Below are 24,054 nucleotides of genomic sequence, written 5' to 3' on the forward strand. Positions count from 1 at the left end.
CATAAAAAGAAGATTCATGAATTTGAAGACACAGCAATAGGAACCAGCCCAAATTAAGTATGAAGAGAAAAAAAGACTGCAAAAAAGGGAACAGAGACTCTATGACCAGTGGAACAATATCAAATTGTCTAACACATCTAACTGAAATCCTGAGGAATAAAGAAAAAATATTTGAAGAAAGAATGGCCAAAATTTTTCTAAATTTGATGAAAACTGTAATTCCACAGACCAAAAAATCTCAATAAACCCCAAGGAAGATACACACACACATAGACTCTCTCACACTCCCTTTCTATAGATAACATGCAGTGTTATAGCTAACATGCAGTTTATAGTTTAAAAAAAAACCTGTCTCCTAACATCAGGAACAAGGCAAGGATGGCTACTCTCCCCACTTCTATTCAACATTATACTGAATGTTCTAGCCATTGTAATAAGTCAGGAGAAAAAAAATAAAGATTGGAAAGGAAGAAGTAAAATAATCTCTTTTTCACAGATGACATATGTAGAAAATCCTACTTATTCTACTAGTACGAAATTCTACAAAAACTACTAAGTGAATTTAGTAAGATTATGAGATACAACATCAAACAAAAATCATTTCCTATATGCTAGAAATGATACCATAGAGTATTTCTATAAGCTAGCAATAAACCATTGAAAAGTGAAAAATTAAATATGCTTACGTCAGCATCAGAAAACATTAAGTATATAGAAATAGCCAATAAGCACATAAAAAGATGCTGAACATCACTAGTCATTGGAGTAATACAAATCAAAACATTGAGATACCACTTCACACCCATTAAGATGGTTATTATCGAAAACAAAAAACAGAAAACAGAAAATAACAACTGCTGACAAGGATGTGGAGAAATTGGATCCCCTGTGCGTTACTGGTGGGAATGTAAAACAGTGCAGCTGCTGAAAACAGTATGGCAGTTCCTCAAAAAGTTAAAAGAGAATTACCACATGATCCAACAATTCCACTTCTGGGTATACACCCAAAAGAATTGAAAGCGGGCACTGGGACATATATTTGTACAGCAGTGTTCATAGCAGCATTATTCACAATATCCAAAATGTGGAAACAACTGAAATGTCCATAAACGGATGAAGAGATAAATAAAATATGATGTATACATACAATGGAATATTATTCAGTCTTGCTACAACATGGATGAACCTTGAAAAAGTTATACTATGTGAAATAAACCAGACACCAAAGGACACGTGTTGTATAACTCCACTTACATGAGGTACCTTGTACAGGTAAATTCATAGAAACAGAAAGTAGAATAGTGGTTATCAGGGGTTGGGGTAGGAGGAATGGAAGTTGCAGTTTAATGGTTAGTTTGGGAAAAAAAGAGTTCCGGCAGGACATCGCATATGTACTTAATGCCACTGAACTGTACACTTAAAAATGGTTAAAATGGTAAGTTCTATGTTATTTATATTTCACCACAATTTTTTAATGTACTTAAATAACTAAGGAAGAATTTAACAAAACATGTATAGGATATGTACACTAAAAACTATAAAACTTTATGAGGGTAATTAAAGAACTAAACGGAAACCTGTCCCATGTTTGTGGAAATCACTCTACATCAGCACATAAAGATCTTCCTCATTCTTATTTATAGTGTGGATGTACCATAATCCATTCAAACAGTCCTATATTAATGAATATTTGCTTTTATCCAGATATTTTACTATTATTAATAATTTTTCAATAAGTAACCTTGTACAGATATTGCTTTATATGTTGTATTGGGTCTTTTTGCAGGTTCCTAGCAGAATTGTTAGATTGCCTTCCTATTTAGTTTTGTTAAGATGTTGCCAAATCCCCTCCACAAAGAGGAGTGTGTAAAGCTGCACTACTCTCAGCTTCACTATCTCGGTTAACAGAGTATTTTATCAAACTTTTGGATTTTTGTCAACTTTATAGTGAAAAATGGTATTATGAATGAGGTTCAGCATTAAATATGCTTTAAAAGTATTTGCATTTTTCTAGTAACTGTCCATATTTTGCTGCTGCTGTTTGTTTCTGACCATTTTTCTATTGGGCTTCTGCCTTTTTTCTTTTCTAAGAGCTTTTTATATCTTGGGAGGACTAGCCCTATGTCTTTGATGTAAATTGCAAATATTTTCTCCCAGGTTGCCATTTGTCCTTTGATTATTCTTATGGGTTTTTTACCATGACAAAAAAATTTTAATTTTTATGTAGTCAAATATATGAATCTTTATATTTTTGGCTTCTGGATTTTGAGACATGAGAGACGTCCCCACTCCCAGATTATAAATTAATTTATTTATCCATGTTTTCTTCTAGGACTTCTATGGTTTGATTTTTATATTTAGATTTCTGATCCATTTGGAATTTATTCTGGCATATATGAGGCATGATTCTAATTCTGTATTTTCCCATACAGCTATCCAGTTTTCATAACGTTATGTATTAAAAAGTCTATCTTTTCTCTGTGTTTTGAACTGGCATTTTCCTCATCTACTACATGTCCACACAATTATTTTTGTACTTACTATTCTATCCTATTTATCTGTCTATTCCTTAACCAATACCACATTTTAAAAAATAGAACCTTTAAAATATGTTTCATTACCTAACAGAGCCAGTGTGCCCTCACTGAAGACTTTTTTCAGAGTTTTCCTAGCACTTTCTGTTAGTATGTTTTTCCAAATGAACTTTAGCATCACCTTGTCTAGATTCGGGCAACTTGCCCCTCAAAGCTTGGTATTTTTATTTGGATCACATTAAATCTTTGTGATTCTGAGTATCCTTTTGCTCAAGTCTATTTATCTTTCAGGAATGTTTTAAAATCTTCTTCAGGGCCAATCCCAGTGGTTGTGTTAAGTGTGTAGTGGTTAAGTTTGGCATTTTCCACTTTGGCTGCCTGGGTTTGGTTCCCGGGTGCAGACCGACACCACTCATCTGTTAGCAGTCATGCTGTGGCGGTGGCTCACATAAAAAGAAAAAGAAAAAGAAAAGGAAGATTGGTAACAGATGTTAGGTCAGGGTGAATCTTCCTCAGCTAAAAAAAAAACAAAAAAACAAAAACAAAACTTCAAATGTTAGCTCTAAGTATTTTAACTTTTTTGTTACTATTGTAATTGGGCTCCTGTCCTTCACAACACATAGTTCTTATTGGTTGTATACGTGAACACTAATCCTTTTATATTAAAACTTCATATCCTGCCACTTTACTGAGTTTTCTTATTACATGCATTAGTTTTAGCACTGATTCTCTTAAGTATTCTCTCATCCTTTCCTATTATTATGCTTTGGTTCTCTCTGGTCTCATTGCATTGGCTGCTACATTTAATACACTATTTAATGGTAGTGGAGATGGTAGACTTCCTTGACTTATTCCTGAGTCTAGCAGGAATGACTCTAGTGTTTCCCCATTAAGTACATGCTGCTTTATATCATGTCTTTTAAAAAAATCAGAAATAAGTGTTAAATTTTGTCAAAGAACTTTTCAGCAGTTATAATCAAACTGTTTGTCTTCTAAGATCCACTAAAATGGAGAATTGTATTCACTGATTTCCGAAAACCGAAGCATTTGGGAATAAACTGTATTCAGTCATGATATAACATCTTCAATACCCTATTGGTTTCTGTTTGCTGATATTTTATTTGAGATTTTATTGATATTAATTAATCTGCTTATATTTGATAAATTTAATTGATAATTTCTTTGATATTAGTAAGAGATTGATATGTAGTTTCTTATTTTGTAAAGTCTTTATGAGATTAGGTACTGTATCAGTTATCTATTGTTACAATAATGGTATTTACTAAGCAACCACAAACCCTCAGAGGCTTACAGCAATAAAAGGTTTATTGCTCATGTAACTGAGGTGATTCTGATATTGGCTGAGCTAGCTTACATTTCTAGAGTTCAACTGACTGTTGACTGGAGCATCTGGAATGGCCAGGCTCTGCTCCATGTTTGCCATCCTCCCAGTCATACTATTATAGTAATGGTCCTCTTCCATGAAAGAGAAAACTCAACCATGCCAGCTATTTTCAAGCCTCGGCTTGCATCATGTTTACTACCACCCTATTGGCCAAAGCAAGTCACACTGCCAACCCAAGAGTCAGAACGGGAGAGCATGGCAAAGTTGTGCAACAAAGTGAATGGATACAATGAGGAAGGAAGCACCTGGGGCCATTCCTGCAAACTCTCTGTTTTCCCTCATGGCCATAATTATTCACAACAGATGTTAGCTCAGGGCCAATCTTCCTCAAAAAAACAAACAAACAACAACAACTAAAGCATAACTTTTATTCCTTTATTTTTATCAATGTTACACTTTTTTAAAGCTAAGTATATTTCACCTATCAATGCTTTAATTATGTCCCATATATTTCACTACCAACTACTTTCTTAGAAGCTCTGAAATTTTGGTTTATATTTCTCCTTTGCCCCAAGAACAGGTTCATAGAAAATCTTTCTCCAGGTGGGACTTTTAAAAAATGTTTTATTCATTTCTCATTCTATTGTATGTGATTAAAGAAGATCATACTTTTTCTATTTTGTGGAAATCTTTGTGGTATAATAAATGGTCAACATTTGTGAAGATAATAGGTGCTTTCTCTACTATCAAGGTGCAAAGTTCAATATATATTCAGAAGATACATTTTATAAATTCTGTTGGAATTTATAGGTGAGAGGGAAAGAATATCATTTAAAGTTGACAAACCAGTTGAGGCTCCAACATTCCTAACTCATATATCTTCATTGTGAATTTTGGCTTTTAGTATTATAGTGTCCTTCTTTGTCCTGTCTAGTTTTTTCCTGAATTCTACCTTGTCTGATATCAATATCAAATCTTTATGTCTTATGGTTTGTATTTTCCTGGTATATCTTTCCCCATCCCTTTAATTTTTAGCCCTTCTGGATACTTATTTTTGGTGTGGCTCTTGTAAATAACAGACAATAAGATGTTGGTTTGTGAGCCAATCTGAACTCTTTTTTTAAATAAATGAGTTGAGTCCTTTCATTTATTAATTTGACTCATATGCTTGGCCTTATATTTATTGTGTGTATGACACTACATTTACTGGGTTTTCCACTATGTGATCTATTGCCTTTATTATTCTGTCTTTGGGGATAGAGGGAGATTTGCATGTTTATTCTAGTGATTATCTTTATACTATTTATACTACCCTATTACATTTATATAATGCTTTCAGTCCCCCTTTTCCCTTATTTAAGCCTCAACTATTTGATTCATCAACTTTAAATGATATTCTTTGCCTTGCACATATTGGCTTTGCAACAAAGAGCTTTGTTCTGTTCTCTTCCTCTCCCTCTTCTTAATTTTAGTTATGCTACTTTTACCTTATCAAAGCATATACCATTTGATACTATTCCACCCTTGTCTCCACTTTCATTTTGGTCTTAAATCTATAACTAAAGATATTCAGTGCTCACCACTAGTCCTTTTGCTGAAGTTTCCCCAGTCACTTCCTACTTGGATGAAGCTCATCTTCTGGTAGAATCCTAAGAGGTCAGGAGTACAATATTTCCTGAGCACTTTTCTGATTAAACCTTTTTATATCCTTGATATTTAAAGGACAGCTTAGCTGGATACAAAATGCTTAGTTCATTCTTTTTCTTTGAGTTTCTCGAAAATGTTGCTCCATTGCTACCTGCTTTTTGAGAAGTCTGATGCACACCTAATCTTCTTTGCTTTGTAAGAAACTTGGTCTTTTTGGCCTAGTTTTTCTAAGCCAAAAAAAAAAAAACAAAAGTTTTTTTTCTTTACCTTCGAAGTGTAATAGTTTGCTAGGATATATCTCCGTTGGTCATCCTGGGTCAATTTTCTAAGTAATGAGATAGGCCCTTTCAAGATATAGACTCAGGTCTTCTGTTGTTTTCAGAAATTTCTCTTGGGGTACAATTTTAAATATTAACTCTGTTCATTATCTTATCTTTTGGCTTCAGGAGCTTCAATTTTACCTGTGTTAGCTTTTCTTTGCCTATCTTCTTTATCATTTTCTTTCTGGGCCTTTTCAGCTCTTCCTCTATATTGTTTTTGCTGTTTTTCATTCTTATCTTCTACAGGCTTTACTATACTTGCAGTCATTTCTATTTTCATTTGGATACATTGTAATTTAGTCTTCAGATCTATAAGGATTTTATCTTTTTGTTCAAAATCTTTCCCTAGTTTGGTTAAGTTCTCTTTTCACATATGCCTGTTGGTTTTTTAAGTTTTTGAATTTCTTACCTGTGGTACTCTTTCATATCCACAATTATTGGTTTCATCTATTTTAAAATTCATGTTCAAATGTTGTTAGTTTATTCTGTTTGTTCATTTTAAATTTGTAGCATTTTCATTAGCTGAAAGTTGTGATTCTTACTGTATTTTCTTTCAATATTGATACAGTGAGTTTCTTTTTTTCCCCGTTTTTATTGAGGTAACATTGGCTTATCACATTATATAAATTTCAGGTGTACATCATTATATTTCAACTTCGCTGGAGACTACGTTCTGTTCACCACCAAAGTCTAGCTGCCATCCATGACTGCACACATGCGCCTCTTTACCCTTTTGCCCTCCTCCCACCCCCTTCCCCTCTGGTAACCATCCATCTGTTCTCTGTATATGTGTGTTTGTTTATCTTCCATGTGAGTGAAATCATATGGAATTTGTCTTTTTCCATCTGACTTATTTCACTTAGCATAATACCCTTAAGGTCCATGCATGTTGTCACAAATAGCAAGATTTCACTTTTTTTTTTATGGCTGAGTAGCATTCCATTGTACATATATACCACATCATCTTTATCCATCCATCCACTGAGGGACACTTAGTTTGCATCCAAGTCTTGGCTATTGTAAATAATACTGAAATGAACACAGAGGGGTATATATCTTTTCTAGTTACTGTTTTCATGTTCTTTGAATAAATATACAGAAGTAGAATAGCTGGATCATATGGTAGTTCTATTTTTAATTTTTTGAGGAATCTCTATACTGTTTTCCATAGTGGCTGCACCACTTTGCATTCCCATCAGCAGTGAAGGGTTCCCTTTTCTCCACATCCTCTCCAACACTTGTTATTTCTTGCTTTTTTAATAATAGCCATCCTGACAGGCATTGTGGTTTTGATTTGCATTTCTCTAATAATTAGTGATATTGAACATCTTTCCAAGTGCCTGTTGGCCACCTGTATGTCTTCTTTGGAAAAATGTCTGTTCAGATCCTCTGCCCATTTTTTGATTGGCTTGTTTTTTTGTTGTTGCATTCTTTATATATTTTAGATACTAACCTCTTATCAGATATATGGTTTACAAATATCTTCTCCCAATTGGTAGGTTTTCTTTTCATTTTGTTGATGGTTTCCTTTGCTGTGCAGAAGATTTTTAGTTTGATGTAGTCCTATTTGTTTGTTTTTTCTTTTGTTTCCTTTGCTTGAGGAGACATATTTTTAAAAAAAGATACTGCTAAGACCAAAGTAAAGAGTGTACTGCCTATGTTTTCTTCTAGAAATTTTATGGTTTCAGGTCTTACATTCAAGTCTTTAATCCACTTTGAGCTAATTTTTGTGTATGGTATAAGATAATGGTCTACTTTCATTCTTTTGCATGTTTTCCCAACACCATTTATTGAAGAGACTTTCCTTTCTCCACTGTATGTTCTCGGCTCCTTTGTTGAAAATTAGCTGTCCATAAATGTGTGGGTTTGTTTCTGGACTCTCAGTTCTGTTCCATTGATCTGGGTGTGTCAGTTTTTCTGCCAGTACCATGCTGTCTTGTTTACTAAAGCTTTGTAGTACCTTTTGAAATCAGGGACTGTGATACATCCAGCTTTGTTCTTTTTTCTCAGGATTGCCTTGGCTATTTGTGGTCTTTTATTGTTACATATAAATTTTTAAGATTCTTTGTTCTATTTCCATGAAAAATGTCACTGGGATTATGATTGAGATTGCACTGAATCTGTAGATTGCTTTAGGTAATATGGGCATTTAACTATGTTAATTCTTCCAATCCATAAGCATGGAATATCTTCCCATTTCATTGTGTCTTTGATTTCTTTCAACAATGTCTTACAGTTTTCCAAGTACAGGTCTTTCACCTCCTTAGTTAAATTTATTCCTAGTTATTTTATTCTTTTTGTTGCAATTGTAAGTGGGATTGTTTCTTGATTTCTCTTTCTGCAAGTTTGTTAGTGTATAGAAATGCAACTGACTTTTGTATGTTGATTTTGTACCTTGCAACTTTCTGTATTTGTTAATTATTTCTAATAGGTTTTTCTGGATTCTTTAGGGTTTTCTGTATATAAAATCATGTCATCTGCAAATAGTGACAGTTTTACTTCTTCCTTTCCAACTTGGATACCTTTAATTTCTTTTTCTTGCCTAATTTCTCTGGTTAGGACTTCCAATATGATGTTGAATAAGAGTAGTGAGAGTGGGCCTCCTTGGCTTGTACCTGTTCTTAGAGGGAGAGCTTTCAGTTTCTCACCATTGAGTACATTAGCTGTGGGTTTGTTTTATGTGGCCTTTATTATGTTGAGGTACTTTCCTTCTGTGCCCATTTTATTCAGTTTTTAAAATCATAAATGGACGGAGAATCTTGTCAAATGTTTTCTCTGCATCTATTGAAAGGATTATGTGATTTTTATTCTTCATTTTGTTAATGTGGTATAGCACATTGATTTGTGGATGTTGAACCATCTTTGCATCCCTGGAATAAATCCCATTTGATTGTGGTGTACGATCCTTGTAATGTAGTGTCCTCTTCAATTTGCTAATATATTGTTGAGGATTTTTGCATCTATGTTCATTAGCAATACTGGCCCGTAATGTTCCCATTTTATGTTGTCTTTGTCTGGTTTCAGTAATGTTGGCCTCATAAAATGAGTTAGGAAGCAGCCTTTCCTCTTCTATTTTTTGGGAAAGTTTGAGAAGGATAATTATTAAATCTTCTTTGAATGTTCAGTTGAACTCACCAGAGAAGACATCTGGTCCTGGACTTTTGGTTTTTGGGAGGTTTTTAATTACTGTTTCAATCTCTTTACTAGTGGTTGCTCTATTCAAATTCTCTATGTCTTCTTGATTCAGTTTTGGTAGGTTCTATGACTCTAAGAATTTATCTATTTCTTCTAGGTTATCCAATTTGTGTACAGCTTTTCATAGTATTCTCTTATAATCCTTTGTATTTCTGTGGTATCCACTGTAATTTTTCCTCTTTTGTTTCTGATTCTATTTGAGCCTTATCGCTTTTTTTCTTAGTGAGTCTAGCTGAGAGTTTGTCAATTTTATCTTTTGAAAGGACCAGCTCTTACTTTCATTGATCTTTTCTATTGTTTTTAGCCTCTATTTCATTTATTTCCACTCTAATTTTTATTATTTCCTTCCTTCTACTGACTTTGGGCTTCATTTGTCCTTCTTTTTCTAGTTCTTTTAGGTGTAGTGCCAGACTGTTTGAGACTTTTCTTGTTTCTTGAGGTAGACCTGTATTGCTATATACTTTCTTCTTAGTACCACTTTTGCTGCATCCCATAGATCTTGGTATGTTTTCATTTTCATTTGTCTCCAAGTATTTTTTTATTTCTCTTTTGATCCAGTAGTTGTCCAGTAGCATGTTGTTTAGTTGCCACGTATTTGTGACTTTCCACCTTTCTTCTTATAGATAACTTCTTAATTACCTACTATTGTGGTCAGGAAAGATGTTTGATGATTTCAATCTCCTCAAATGTATTGATACTTGTTTTGTTTCCCAACATATGGTCTACCTTTGAGAATGTTCCATGTGCACTTGAGAAGAATGTATATTCCACTACTTTTGGATGGAATATTCTATATATTTCTATTAAGTCCATTTGGTCTAGTGTCTCATTTAAGGCCACTCTTCTTTGTGGGTTTTCTGTCTCGATGATCTATCCATTGATGTAAGTGGGATATTGCTGTGTTGCTGTCAATTTCTCCCTTTAGGTCTGTTTATAGGTGCTTCACCTACTTTGATGCTCCTATGTTACGGGCATATATATTAATAAATGTTATGTCTTCTTGATGGATTGTCCTTTTTATCATTATATAATGTCTATCTTTGTCTCTCATCTTTTTTAGCTTCAAGTCAATTTTGTCTGGTATAAGTATGGCTACATTCACTCTCTTTTGGTTGCCATTTGTTTGGCATATCATCTTCCACCCCTTCACTCTGAACCTCTGTTTGTCTTTAGAGCTGAGAAGGGTCTTTGGAGGCAGCATTCTGTTGGGTCTTGTTTTTTAATCCACTCAGCCACTCTGTGCCTCTTGATTGATGAATTCAATCCATTTACTTTTAGAGTGATTATTGATATATAAGGACTTAATACTGCCATTTTATCTTTTGTTTCCTGGTTGCTCTATGTTTTCCTTGTTTCTTTTCCCTGTGTTTCTGCCATTTCAGTTCATCAGTTTCTGTAATGTTTCTCAGTTTCCTCTTTTTTTATGTTTCGTGACTCTGCTCCGAATTTTTGTTTTGTGGTTACCATGAGGTTTGTATAAAAACGATTTCATAGATGAGATAGTGCTTTTTCTGCTGATAGCATCTTATCTGCATACACCTATGAAGACCCCATCCTCTCCCTCTTCCCCTTCTATGTTTTTGTCACAAAGTATCCCTTTTTGTATTGTTTATTACCAAATTGAAGTGGCTATAGCTATTTTTAATGCTTTCTTTCCCTTGAACCTTTGTTATAATTGGTTTACTAACCTATTCTGATATAGAGAGTTGCAATTTTCTGATTCTATCTACTTATCATCTTGATTAAAGTTTTGCATACCTTTGCCTTTTTGTTTCAGGTAGAAGAGCTCTTTTCAAGATTTCTTGTGAGGCAGGTCTAGTGGTTATGAATTCCCTCAAGCTTTGGTTTGTCTGGGAGAGCCTATCTTTCTCCTACATATTTGAAAGATAATTTTGCTGGATAGAGTATTTTTGGCTGACAATTTTTATCTTTCAATATTTCGAATATATCATTTGATTCTCTCCTGGCCTGCAGAGTTTCTGCTGAGCAATCTGCTGATAGCCTAATGGGGGTTCTTTGGTAGGTTATTGTTTTTATCTCTCTGGCCACCCTTAATATTCTTTCTTTGTCACTGACTTTTGACAACTTTAATATAGTGTGCCTTGGAGAAGGTCTTTTTACACTGAGATAATTAGATGTTCTATTAGCTTCATGTACTTGTATATCCAGTTCCTTCTCCAGGGTTGGAAAGCTCTCAGTTATTATTTCTTTAAATAAGCTCTCTGTTCCATTCTCCCCCTCTTCTCCTGCAATACCCATTATGCTTATGTTGCTTTTCCCAATTGAGTCAGATATTTTTCATAGAATTTCTCCATTTTTAAAAAATCTTAGTTGTCTCTTCTTCCACCTAAGTCATTTCTAGATTTCTATCTTCGAGCTCACTAGTTCTCTCTTCCATATGGTCTCCTCTACTTCCAATGCTTTCTACTTTATTCTTCCTCTCTTTTATTGATTTCTTCAGCTCTAGAGTTTGTTTGGTTCTTTTTTAGAGTTCCAATCTCTTTGGTCAAGTAATCCTTCTGTTCATTAATTTTATTCCTGATCTCACTGAGCTGTCTTCCTGAGTTTTCTTGTAGCTCACTGAGCTTCTTCATGACGGCTATTTTGAATTCTCTATCACTTAGATCACAATCTTCGATGACTTCAAGTTTGGTTTCTCAAAAATTGTCATTGTTTTTTGTGATATCAAGTTACTATAGTTTCTCATGGTGCTTGATGAATTGTTCCTCTGCCAGTGCACTTATAATAGCAAACACCTTTCTTATTTAGGTAAGGCTTTGTTTACTTTGATTCTGAGCTGCTTCTGGTTGTATTTAAGAGCCTGCACTTTCCACCCTCCACTGCCTCTGTCAAAGGTATCATCAGTGCCTTTGGTGTGCTTCACATGCCTCCAAGGTTGCTGATGCCTTACTGCTATGGTGTTGCTGCAATTGTGGGCATCGCCACTGGGGTCACCAGACTGGCAGGAACCTCTGCTGCTTCTGGGCTGCCTGGGTCACAGGTTTCCCCACTGTGGTAGGGAGAGGGGGAGGTTATGGCAGGAGCCAGGGTCACAGGCACCTCCACTATGTCCAGCTTTGGTGGGTCTGCAGGCACTGCTGCTATGAGTGCCACTGCAGCTAGGGGAACCATGGCTGTGGGCTCCACTGTTGTTACCAGGCTTACTGTAGCCTCAGCCACTGATGCTGCTGTGCCCTGCCTACACAGCTGCTCCTGGGTATTCTGGGGGTGCTGGCATCACCACTGCTGGGAGCATTGGGTTCATGGGTGTCACCACCACTGCTGGGGGTGCTGGGGTAGCAGATGCCACTGACATTGACAGTGCCACAGCAGGAGGGGTTCCTGGGGTCACGAGTGCCACCACAGTTCCTGGAGTCTCTAGTCTTGGGTGCCAGAGTGGTTCCTGGAACCTTAGGTCACAGGCACTGCCGTTGCTACCAGCAGCACTGGGGTCGTGGATGAAGCCCCCACTGCTGAGAGGGCCAGGGTCACAGGCACCACCGCTGGGGAAGGGGGAGGAGAGTGGGTCACAGGTACTGCTGTAGTTCCTGGAGCCTCCAGTCTCAGGAGCTGCCATCACTGCTTCTCTGGTTCCATTGCCCCCACAAGGTACAGTCCACCCACCTTCAGATGTATAGACATATGGATCTCTCAGGCATTCTGGTGTGCTGTGCAGAGTCCTTTGTTTGTCTAGGACTTTGTAGTTCTTAATGTCCTACTGGTTGTAACTTAGAGGGGAGAGACAGGGAGCAACTCACTCTGCCATGATGCTGATGTCACTACCCTCTTTTTCCATTTATGTTGATGTATAGGGGAAGCAACAACAGGCAACTCTGGGAGCAGAAGCAAAATGGGGAACAGATTCAGTAGCTGTTTCTTGGTCCAAGAGCGCCCTTTTCTGTTGGTCAATAATATAAAATTTCTTTAATAAGCAATGTCCAGCTAGTGGGTGGGGGGAGTTATCCATTTTCTTAGGAATCTTTGACTTGCTGTTGTATCTGATGGGTTGTCATCTTCAGCTTCTTGTTCCCTTTTTCCTATCACCCACAAAGTGTGCATGGGACACCACTCCCTTTCTAGACGACTTCGTATCTCTCAGAAGTGACGTCTCTGGTCCCACTCACCTTCTAAACTCCTTCCTTTTGACCTCCCACTAGCCACTGCTCTGATCCACCAGGTCTCATACCTGTTTGCAGCATTTTGCCACTATGGATGAGACCACAAGCAGTTTGGTTTAACCAGAGTCCCAACTTAGACAAGGTCTATGACAGAAGAAAAACCTGGAAGATTTGCAGGAAGTAGATCACAGAGGACTTCCTATGGAGGCTTTTGCAATGATTTGAGCAAGCAATAAGGGATCTAAAGTAAAACACGAGAGATGAAGAGAAAGGAATTGCTTTAAGAGAGATTTAGAAGGAAGAACCAAGATCACTTGGTGACTGATTTGAGGTGGGAAAGAGGGAAGATATCTGAACTTTGGGTTTGGGTTCCTGAATGAATGGATGGATGGTGGTGCTAATTCACTGAAAGAGGAACTCTGGAGGATGAGGTTTGGGGAAGGGCAAGGGAAGATAAGTGGAATCTGAAGTACCCTTGTGAGAATGCCAAGGAATGTTCTGGCTGGAGACACAGATCTGGGTGTTGTTGGTATATAAGTAGGAGTTGATGCCCAAGAATACATGAAATCATCCAACAAGGGAGGATAGACTGAGAGGGAAAGAGAGATGAGGACAGAGATTTGGGGCCTAGCAACAATTAAGGAGTAGACAGAGCGGAAGTATCACTGAAGAAGAAGAATGAATTAGAGATCAGGAAAGCAGGAGAAAAGCTGGAGACAATGGCTATCAAAAAGAAGACAGGCTAAGAATAACTACTACAATGGATTAAGACAAAATATTAAATGTACCATATTAATACTAAAAATAAAAATCTAGTTGCTATAAGAGGATGTTCGGGAACCAACTCATTATTTTGAAAACTGGTGAATCAAGAGGAAAGAATCCATCTATTCTGCCTTGCCTATATAAACAATACCAACTGGATAACTGGATGGGGGATGTTTCTCATATAGAAGAATCCCAGATAATAAATGAAGAATAACAAAATTATATCCTGAGTGAAGTAATGGAGCCAGTTCAACATCAAAAGAAAAAGAGAGAAAACGTGGCATTATGTGCCTCCTGATGGAAGAATATAACACCATGTATGAAGATGTCTTACATAAAAAGGAAAATAATCACATATGCATCTGATCAAGCCTCCAAGTCAGTGGTTCTCAACCAGTGGCAATTTTTCTCAGAGTGTGGGAGAGACACGGCTGAAGAGTCAGGGTGTGGGAGAGAGGATGGACAGTGGGGTCACGTTACGGGATGGGAGAAATGTGGGTCAGGGTATGGAGGAGGGCTTCAAAAGGGGAAAGTCATAGTTTTTATTGGACATATCCCAGACTCAGTGTTATCCTGCCTCCCAGGATAAAAGACAGGAAAAGAGAGATGGTTTCCACCTCTGGGCACAAGGGCCCAGGGATACAAGTAGCCTATTTATGTTCAGGAAGATGTGCTAAGGCGGACTTCAAGGTGGTCCCGCGCAGGGCTGCAACGCTGCAAGGAGTCAGGTGGGCAGACAGGGCCGCTTGGAACAAGGAAGAAGATCCCTACTGTCCAGGGCCTCATCTCCAAGTAGGATCAGTGAGTCTGGGCAGGCAGGGTTAACAGGGGTGCCTGGGCCTGTGGAATTCACTGCAGAGGCCCCCGGGTCTGGGACAGGATTCTCTGCTCGAGCTTGGCGTACTGTGGGAGGAGGGCCTCGTAGACCTGGGGGGTGGAAAGAACAGTTTAGAATGGGGAGAGGGAGGTGTCTCTTGCACATTTTTGCAACTTGCAATTTTAAAATTTTACATCCCATTTACTTGCAACTTAATTTTTTTGCTAGGCAAAAAAAGAAAAGAAGTGTCAATTCACAAAAGACAAAATGCTAGTAGTCCTCAAACCTATAGTTTAAGATTTTTTTTAATGCAAATTATGACAAGAAGCAAATTTTTGTTACCAAATCTACAAAATTACAAAAAATTCTGATGAAGGTACTTGGAAATGGCTGTCTTATTGCACAGCTGGTGGAAGTTGGTGGTGCAACCCTTTTGGAAATAAACTTGACTTTACATCTGCATTAAGAGGCTTGAAAAATTCCCATTGCCTTTGACCTAATTATGCTACTACTGCAAAGCTCTCCTAAGGAAATAATCCTAAATGTAGGGTGCTAGGCCAACCAAGGGCCTTCTTAGACACCATTAAACACTCAGACTCATAAGACTACCATGGGCCACACCTTGGCCCTCAAAAGGATACACTGGCGAAACATACCTGTTGGCACAGTAGCTGCAGGTGCTCCTCTTCAATGGGAGACCATGTAGTGGTCCCTATAGCAGTTTGCACAGGTGTCCAGGAAAGGGTCTCTTCATCTCCCTGCCTTCTCCCCTTCCTGCCCCCCAGGTTATAGCTCAGGTACAAGGAGACGAAATCCAGATTGAACAGGTGCAAGAACCACCTTGGCTTTGAAACTTTGTGTCTCACAGGTCTATCTCTTGTAACAACTCCATAAGCAAGAGACATGCCCATGAGACGTCACTGCACTCAGAAAAGCACTAAGTATGACTTCCCATCAGGTATTTATGGTTTTCCTACTCCAGCTGCAGTTTCCCAATTAAAGGCCATTTTTACATAAGTAATGTTGCCTGTGACATTCTTTATTAATTTTATGACATGTAATTAATTTTATTAATTTATTATCCATTTTTAATAAGTCCCAAAGGAAACCTAGTTTAAAAAGTTAACCAAAGGACAGCTAATCTTCGACAAAGGAGCTGAGGGCATACAATGGAGAAAAGAAAGTCTTTTCAACAAATGGTGCTGGGAAAACTGGAAAGCCACATGTAAAAGAATGAAAATTGACCATTCTTTCTCACCATTCACCAAAATAGACCAAAGACCTAAATAGATCATAGATCAAAGACCTAAAGGTGACACCTGAAACCATAAGGCTTCTAGAAGAAAATGTAGGCAGTACACTCTTTGACATCAGTATTAAAAGGATATTTTCAGACACCACGTCTTCTCAGACAAGGGAAACAATAGAATAAACAAATGGGACTTCATCAGATTAAAGAGCTTCTTCAAGGCAAATGAAAACAGGATTGAAACAAAAAAACAACCCACTAACTGGGAAAAAATATTTGCAAGTCATACATCTGACAAAGGCTTAATATCCATAATATATAAAGAACTCACACAACTCAACAACAAAAATCAAACAACCCGATCAAAAAATGGGCAGGAGACATGAACAGGCATTGCTCCAAAGAAGATATACGAATGGCCAATAGGCACATGAAAAGATGCTCATCATTGCTGATCATAAGGGAAATGCAAATCAAAACTACACTAAGATATCACCTTACTCCCATTAGAATGACATAAATACCTAAAACTAATAGTAACAAATGTTGAGAGGTTGTGGAGAAAAAGGAACCCTCATACACTGCTGGTGAGAATGCAAACTGGCACAGCCACTATGGAAAACAGTATGGAGATTCCTCAAAAAATTAAAAATAGAATTACCATACGATCCAGCCATTCCACTACTGGGTATCTATCCAAAGAGCTTGAAGTCAGCAATTCCAAAAGTCCTATGCACCCCAATGTTCACTGCAGCATTATTGACAATAGCCAAGACATGGAAACAACCTAAGTGCCCATCAACAGATGACTGGATAAAGAAGATGCGGTATATATATACAATGGAATACTACGCAGCTGTAAAAAAGAACAAAATCGTCCCATTTGCAACAACATGGATGGACCTCGAGGGAATTATGTTAAGTGAAATAAGCCAGATAGAGAAGGACAATCTCTGTATGACTCCACTCATATGAGGAATTTAAAAATGTAGACAAAGAGAACAGATTAGTGGCTACCAGGGGAAAGGTGAGGTGGGGGTGGGCACAAAGGGTGAAGGGGTGCACCTACAACACGACTGACAAACAATAATGTACAACTGAAATTTCACGAGATTGTAACTTATCATTAACTCAATAAAAATTTTTTTAAAAAGTTAAGCAAAGGTCAAATTCTCATGCAGAATAGGAAAAGGTTTTGTTAACCCTTTACCCACACGGGGTTAATTATAATAATTGAAAAACTGGAAGCAACCACTCTCAAATGGTCAAGTAAATTATGTTTCATTTGCCAGATCAAATATTACAGTCATAAAAAATAATGTGTATATGCATTTTTAAGATTGTAAATACTTATGTTGTAATGCAGAATTTTAAAAGAAATGGGATAAAAAATTATATATGCAGTGTGCTGTGTAATAAACCAAAACCAACAAGGGACAAAAGACCAGAAAGAAATACAACCTCACATTCTTATCCTTCATTCCTTTTTCTTTAAAGCTGCTTTTGCCTGTGGCTCTGTAGAAATGTAGGTACACTTCAGGTGAGCACATGTTGTCTTACAGACAAGATACACTTGAGACTGAGGGACTCAGATTTCCTTGGGACTCATAAACATCACTAGCAGCTCATGGCAATCCCATTGCTTCTTAATTTGGCTTAATTAGCTCCAACATCAAATACTTTAGTAACTGATTATGCAACTAGGGCCACTCTTGGTGCAGCTGGAGCAGCTCTGTGAATGTCGTCAGAGGATGGAAGGGGTTTTGATTTTCTTCTCCAAGGAGGAAATTGCAACATTCAGCTGAGCTGAGAAAGAAAACACTCTTGCTGTTTTGAGTTTCCCCTTCAGCACAGCACTGCTGTAGCTGCCATAGACAGAAAGCAGAGATGCTGCCCTGCTCTGAAGAGTTTACAGTCCAGTCCTCAAATAGGTCACTTATGCCAAAAATGACAGAGTGTCACTGCTTGCAAACTGGTGTTGAGAAGGATTCCAAGGTTATACTTGGATATAATGGTAAAGAGTTTCATGAGCTGTGAGTGACTTTGGTCACGGGCAAGCCAGGGACAGTGGCGGTACATACACTGAGTATTTGCTATCTGTAATGTGGCAGATGCAGCCATTTGTTGCCCTAAAGCTCTCCCCAACTACCTTCTTCCTTGCTGGTCACCTTCCAGAAAGGACGAAAGAGCCAGACTCTACTGCAGCCTTTCTTACAGCCAAGGCTGACCAGATGACCAAGTGGTCGTCTGTGGGGGAGCTGAGGGTACAGACCCATCTGTCTCTCCCTGATGAGCAAGAAGTGTGTGAGGAGAGACTCTGCCAAGGCCATGCTCTGACTCCCACCAGTGAAGACAGTTGTGGGGAGACACGATGTCTGGAGCAGCTGCAGACATCCTGTGATCATTCTGGAAACATCTAGAGCTGCACTCTCCAATATGGCAGCCGCAAGCTACATATGCCTTTGAGCACTTGACACGTGACTAGTGCTATAGCACAAAATGCACACCAGATTTCAAAAGCTTCATACAAAAAAAAGAATGTAAAACATCACATTAGCAATTTTTCGTATTGATTACATGTTGAAATGACAATATTTTGCACATACTGAATGAAATAAAATATATTACTAAAATTAGTCATTTATTTTTACCTTTTCAAAAAATGAGACAACTGAAAAATTTAAAATGGCACATGTGGCTCTCCTGATGTTCCCACTGTCCACTGCTGACCTGGAGAACTTCAGGGAACATGACCCGGAGCCCTGACATTGTTAAACCACTGAACCAACACCGGCAACTACCTTCAGCCTTCCTGTTACATAATAAAGCCATTATAGTCAAGGATTCTTTTTAAGCCTCACAATTAGGTTAAAAGAAGGCAGGAGAGATGTTGTCCCCACCTCACAGATGAAGAAACAGAGGTTCAGAGATGAGGAGTGCTGCTCAAGGTCACATGAATGTCACATCGTGAGGGAGAGGCAGAATAAGAATCAGAACCCAAAGACCTTTTATCTCAATGTAGGATCTTTCCACTGCATTGAGCTGCATCAAACATAAGGACACACAACAGAAAATAATAGAAGCTTGGGCATACCTACATGTGGGTTATCTGGTCACCTGGAAAACATGAGCTTCTGCTTCCAAGATATGCTGGGAGATAATTCTCCATGGTGTTTCTATACCTCTGGTGACAGCTTTAGTTCCAGACTATCTTTTTAAGGATGTTTGTATAGCAAACAGTCTTGGAAGACAGAGATAGTGTTACCCTCTGGGGCAGAGAGAAAATTTGTTTGCTGACCAGGATAATAAAGATAATATCTCCTTTGGGGGCAAAGGTTGGGCAGGTTTGCAGCTCCTTTATAAGGCTGGGGGTTTCCTAAGCTTGGGGTCCCTCAGTTGTGACACAGACATAGCGTGTGCACATATCTACCTGGGCCCACTCCACATCATCCCATGCACTTCAGGGCCAAGGAAAACCGATGCAAGCATGAAGCTCACGCTGCCTGCTGTACTGTGAGTAATAAAGCGCTCTGTCTGTGCTGCCCCTGCGCCTGGGCTGCAAGAACCTTCCACAAACAGGAAGAGTGGTGTAGTGGATGTGTGGCGTACCACCCAGACTGCCTTTCAGAAAGGAAGAACTTATTCTCCCAGCCCTCAGCTGACAGCCCTCTTTGGGGATTGTTTCAGCTAAAGGAGAGCTGCCTTACCCCATCCTGAGGTAACCTGCATACAATGACTGATTGACATGGTACCCCATGGTGTAAAGGCCTGGCCCCCTCACCCAACAGGGTAAAACTCTAAAGGGTCATCCCAGCTTAAGAACTTCCTGCAGGATGGGCTGAGGGCTCCAGTGAGATTACACTGCAGGTCACCTCCTCCTGTGCTCAGTCCTGCCTCCTCCTTTTTCCTTCCACATATGTAGATCCCAAGAGCGCCCTCTAATAAATCTCCTGCATCCTAATCCACATCTCAGAGGCTGCTTTCTGGGAAATCCAACCCGTAATAAGTAGGATCTGACTTCATAGGTACTTCCTGGCCCGAGTGACTGCACAACTGTCTTGGATCCAGACTTCCAATCTGAGTGCTAGAAACCCAGCACGTCTTGTGCTTAGGTGAAGAGTGTTTCAGTGGCTTCTGTAACTGGGTGAAATGGAAGGGCCCACCCTGAGGCATTCGGAGCAATGAAGATATGCCCAGCAATCTATTTGACCCCTGGGGCTACAAAATCAGCAGGACCTGTGAATCTCAGTTGACAACCTGGCTTCTTTTCCTCTGCTTCCTTGACAATTAAAAAAAAAAGTAGAATTTCCCCTTTAGTTGAGCACATCAACTTCAAGGTAGGTAACAAAGAAAAACTTACCTTTTGGAAAAAAGAACCTAGTTGGTTTTCACAATGCAAATGCTATGACCAAATTCTGATGGTCTCTTACCTGAGAAGCTCCTGGGGTTGGGGTAGCAGCTAATCTGGGATTTGGGGCTAACTTCACAACCTCTGAAAAGGGGACATCTGTTTCAGCTGCAAGGCCTAGAAGGAAAGGCTCATTTCATATCAGTGCACCTTATGCAGGACATTAACTGGAAACAGCATTTTATCTCTGGGGCGACATAATGTTCTAAAAGTGGACCATGGTGATGGCTGCACAACTCAGTAAATTTACTAAAAATTACTGAATTGTACACAGAAAATTGGGTGATTTTTATGTCACATAAATTGTGCCTCAATAAAATGTTAAAAAAAAAAAAAAGACAGAGAAAGAAAAATTTCAAGTGCAAGCCTCGTCTGTCTCGCTCGCTGTGATAGTGCCTGTCAAGTAACCGGAGGCTAACGCCTGACATCTGACAGAACGGGAGAGTCCGCCTGCCGCTCCTCCCTCACGTTGCTCCACTCGCCCTGTCACTCACCGCATTCAAGCCACCCTGGGAGTGTTACAATTCCTTCTGCCTCAGAGCCTTTTCACTATGTAGAATGCTCTTCTCCCCTCCCTTCACATACCTATTCTCTTCTCCTCAGATAAGCTGAAGCTAAGAATATCACTTGTTCAGGAGGCTCCCTAACCCTCCAGCCCTAAGTACCATCTGCTTTCCTCTGGGGACTTCTCACAATTTCTGGCCACAGATTGGTTTAAGGTCCCTTCCTTGCTGAGCCAGAAGCTCTGTGAGGCCAGGGACTGAGTCTCCAGCAGAGCCCTGGTGCCTAGCACACTGCCTACATAAAGGAGGCACTCAATAAACACCAAGCAAATGAGTGGCAGGGCTGGAAAAGAGGGAAGCTTGCCAGAGGTAGACAAGAAACAGTGAGGAATTTCCAGGCAATTTAAGGATTAGCATCAGATTGACAGGGAAATGCAACACCACCAAGAGTGAAGGAGGGCCCCCTGAAGATGAGGGGCCCAGTTTTCTAACTGAACGATGGAATATCCCAGTTCAGAGCTGTTTGATGAACGGCTGGGGTGAGGGGAGGGGTGGCCAGCGGAAGACTCAGTCAAAAGACATAGTCCTCTCTTCACTCATCCACAGACTGGCTGCGTGTGAGATTTATCCCCAGATCTCCAAATAAAGTGGCTGATACGCCTCAGGGTGGGAACTGCTGTGCTAGGGCTTAGCCCAGGCTTTGGTTTTCTAAGGCAGAGCAGGGCAGTACCCCAGGCAACCTCTGACAACTAAATAGGCACAGAAAAGGGAAAATAAAAAAGAAACGCAGTGCAGCAGAGCAGTGGCATCCCTAAAGGGTCACTGCTTTCCTGCTTCAGCAGAAGGAGGAATAGGAAGTGGATCCCAGGCTTCTCATGGGCAACACTGAAGGCTGGAAGATTATGGAACAGTGCTTCCGAAGTTCTGAGAAAAAGTATTTTGAACTTAGAGTCCTTTGCTCAGCCAAGGTAGCATTCTTTGGGAGGGTGGAACAAAGCCCTCACTGCACATATAAGGCCTCAGAAAATGATCACCTACTGAATTCTCTCTTAAAAACTTACTTAGGTTGTATATTCCAGCAAAACTAGCATAGAAATGAAGAAGGAGAAACAAACTGCAGGGACTTAAAAAAAGAAAGAAAGAAAATCTCATCGGTAAATGCAAATAAAAGCCAATATGATGTAAAGTTTAACTGAAAACGCAACAATCTTGCCCAATGATCTTGGAGGTGATCCAGGAGGTGGCAGTGAGGTGGGGTGAGATGGAGAGCGTGGAGAGAGAGGGGAATAAAAGAGTAAGAGGTTAATTATTAAGAGAAGGCTATGGTCCTTAATTAATTCTCAATGTTGATAGAAAAATATAAGTTTAAATAAGTGTGTTAAAAAGTTAAGAGTAAACGCATGAAGAATGGAACTGCTAGAGGGAAAAGACAAAGCCCTGGATGTACACAGGCAGCCGAAGGAGCAGCCTGAACAGGCAGAGAACAGTAGGAGGAAGAACGCCCTTGTGGGCATGTGCTGCTCCGGCCAGAAGTCGCCTAGATGGGGGAGATTCCTGTGTTATCCGGAGTTTCAGCGAGGCCTCCTTGAGAGCAATGGGCCCCCATGGAGCTGTCCAAGGTCCTAGACTGCTTGGCTCTGAAGCCTTCGCCTTTGTCTCAACTTCCTGTTCTTGCTGAAAAGATGGCTCTGGACGTCATCCATCTCTCCTGCCCACCAGCTGTCCAGACCCATGCCTGTGTGCCCTCAAGCACGCCCTGTGTCCTTTCAAAATGTCCCTGTGCTACGCCTCAGTCTGACCAGGCCTCATTCAATTAGGACCCTGTCTCTCTTTCCCTACTTTAAGCAGAGAATAAAGGAACAGAGGATTTGGGTTGGAGAAAAATAAAGCTAATGTCCCCAAGACTCCAATGGCCCTAAAGAATGGGAATATCCCAATCTCCCCTTTTAGCCTCCTCAGCCCAGCCAGTGCTCCAACCTCTTCCAGAGGCCTCTGTCCCCCATCCATCGACCTACCATGAAAAGCTCGGTATGCAGAGCCCACACAGGCTGAGTTGGCGGTGTCTATGACATACACTGGGGCACCAAACACATCTGCAAGCACCTGGAAAGAATAGAGTTTTCCTCAGAGGGAACACGGACATTTTGGCATGCATTTTCCAGGCTCCTTCTTCGTATGTCTCCTGATGCCTTCCATTTCACCTCTACTGCCTTAAAGGAAATACACTTGGCCATGCCACCCCGGTGATAATAGGGTCAGGATGACCTGGGAGAAGTCTGTAGTGGAGGGCCACAGCTCTCCAACTTGTCCCTGCACTGTCTAACCATTTTATCACAGACAAGGAGGAAGACTTAGGAAGTATGTTTAGCAAAGGGTCAGAGTGGAGACGGCTGGGTATCAGACTAATATAACAAGCCCGAACAAACCCAAACTAACAAAGGCATGTTTTATGGGGATAAAAATAAACTTTTCCATTTAGCTTCCAAAAATGATTTGCATGAATTTAGAATGGAGGACCAGTACTAAGAGGAGGTCACATGGAAAAGATTTGGGAGTCTTAGTTGACCAGAGGTAGTGTAGTACTAGATGCCGTTGACGCTCCATCTGGATCCCCTTCATTGAACCAGTGTGCGCCCCTCCCCCAGATGCTGTGAGTATTGCTGATGGCTCACAGATGCCCTTCCTCAAAAGAATTGCTCTTGGATGAACAGAGGCTGCCTCTCACATGAAGTTATTCTCACCTCTCCCCAGGGCAGCCAGTTGGCCCCCTTACTCAACGTGGAACCAAGCCTGTGGTATAGTTCATGTTCCAGATATCCCCATGGGATGGAACTGAAGCTGACTCCAGCTAAAACCACATCCTTGTTTTTCCTTCTTCCCCTGCCCTACCTGCATCCATTTCTCCTGGCAGCACTCTCCAAGAAATCACTTGTATAAAAATTCCCATTTCAGGCTCTGCTTCTATAGAATCTTACCTAAGACAGGTATACTACAAGTCAACAGCTGATGCAGTTACTCAAACAGCTAAGACAGCATGAGGCTATATCCAAAAATGCTCAGTACTCCAATAAAATACTGACAGCCTCACGATGTGACAGCCTCATTGTCAGACATCTGCAGGTTGACTCCACCTTTGGTCATATATTTCCA

General features: G+C 39.7%; 1 protein-coding gene across 4 annotated transcripts in view; it reads right to left on the bottom strand.

Annotated features, from left to right (window-relative positions):
* The window catches only part of XYLB (xylulokinase), a 78,165-nt gene that overhangs the window by 5,647 nt on the left and 48,464 nt on the right, over positions 1–24,054 (bottom strand). For 2 of the 4 annotated variants that reach the window (XM_070577240.1, XM_070577242.1), the window contains 3 exons: positions 22,920–23,007; positions 20,424–20,518; positions 14,456–14,854 (listed from right to left, as the gene is read on the bottom strand). In XM_070577240.1, coding sequence (XP_070433341.1) covers positions 14,777–14,854; positions 20,424–20,518; positions 22,920–23,007 — 261 coding nt within the window. In that variant the 3' untranslated portion in view covers positions 14,456–14,776. Of the gene's footprint in view, positions 1–14,455; positions 14,855–15,400; positions 20,519–22,919; positions 23,008–24,054 lie in introns of those variants that run through there. The other 2 variants (XR_011527508.1, XM_070577241.1) reach the window with 2 other exon arrangements.

This window comes from Equus przewalskii, chromosome 15, assembly GCF_037783145.1.
Source record: "Equus przewalskii isolate Varuska chromosome 15, EquPr2, whole genome shotgun sequence".
In the NCBI taxonomy this organism is placed as follows: domain Eukaryota; kingdom Metazoa; phylum Chordata; class Mammalia; order Perissodactyla; family Equidae; genus Equus; species Equus przewalskii.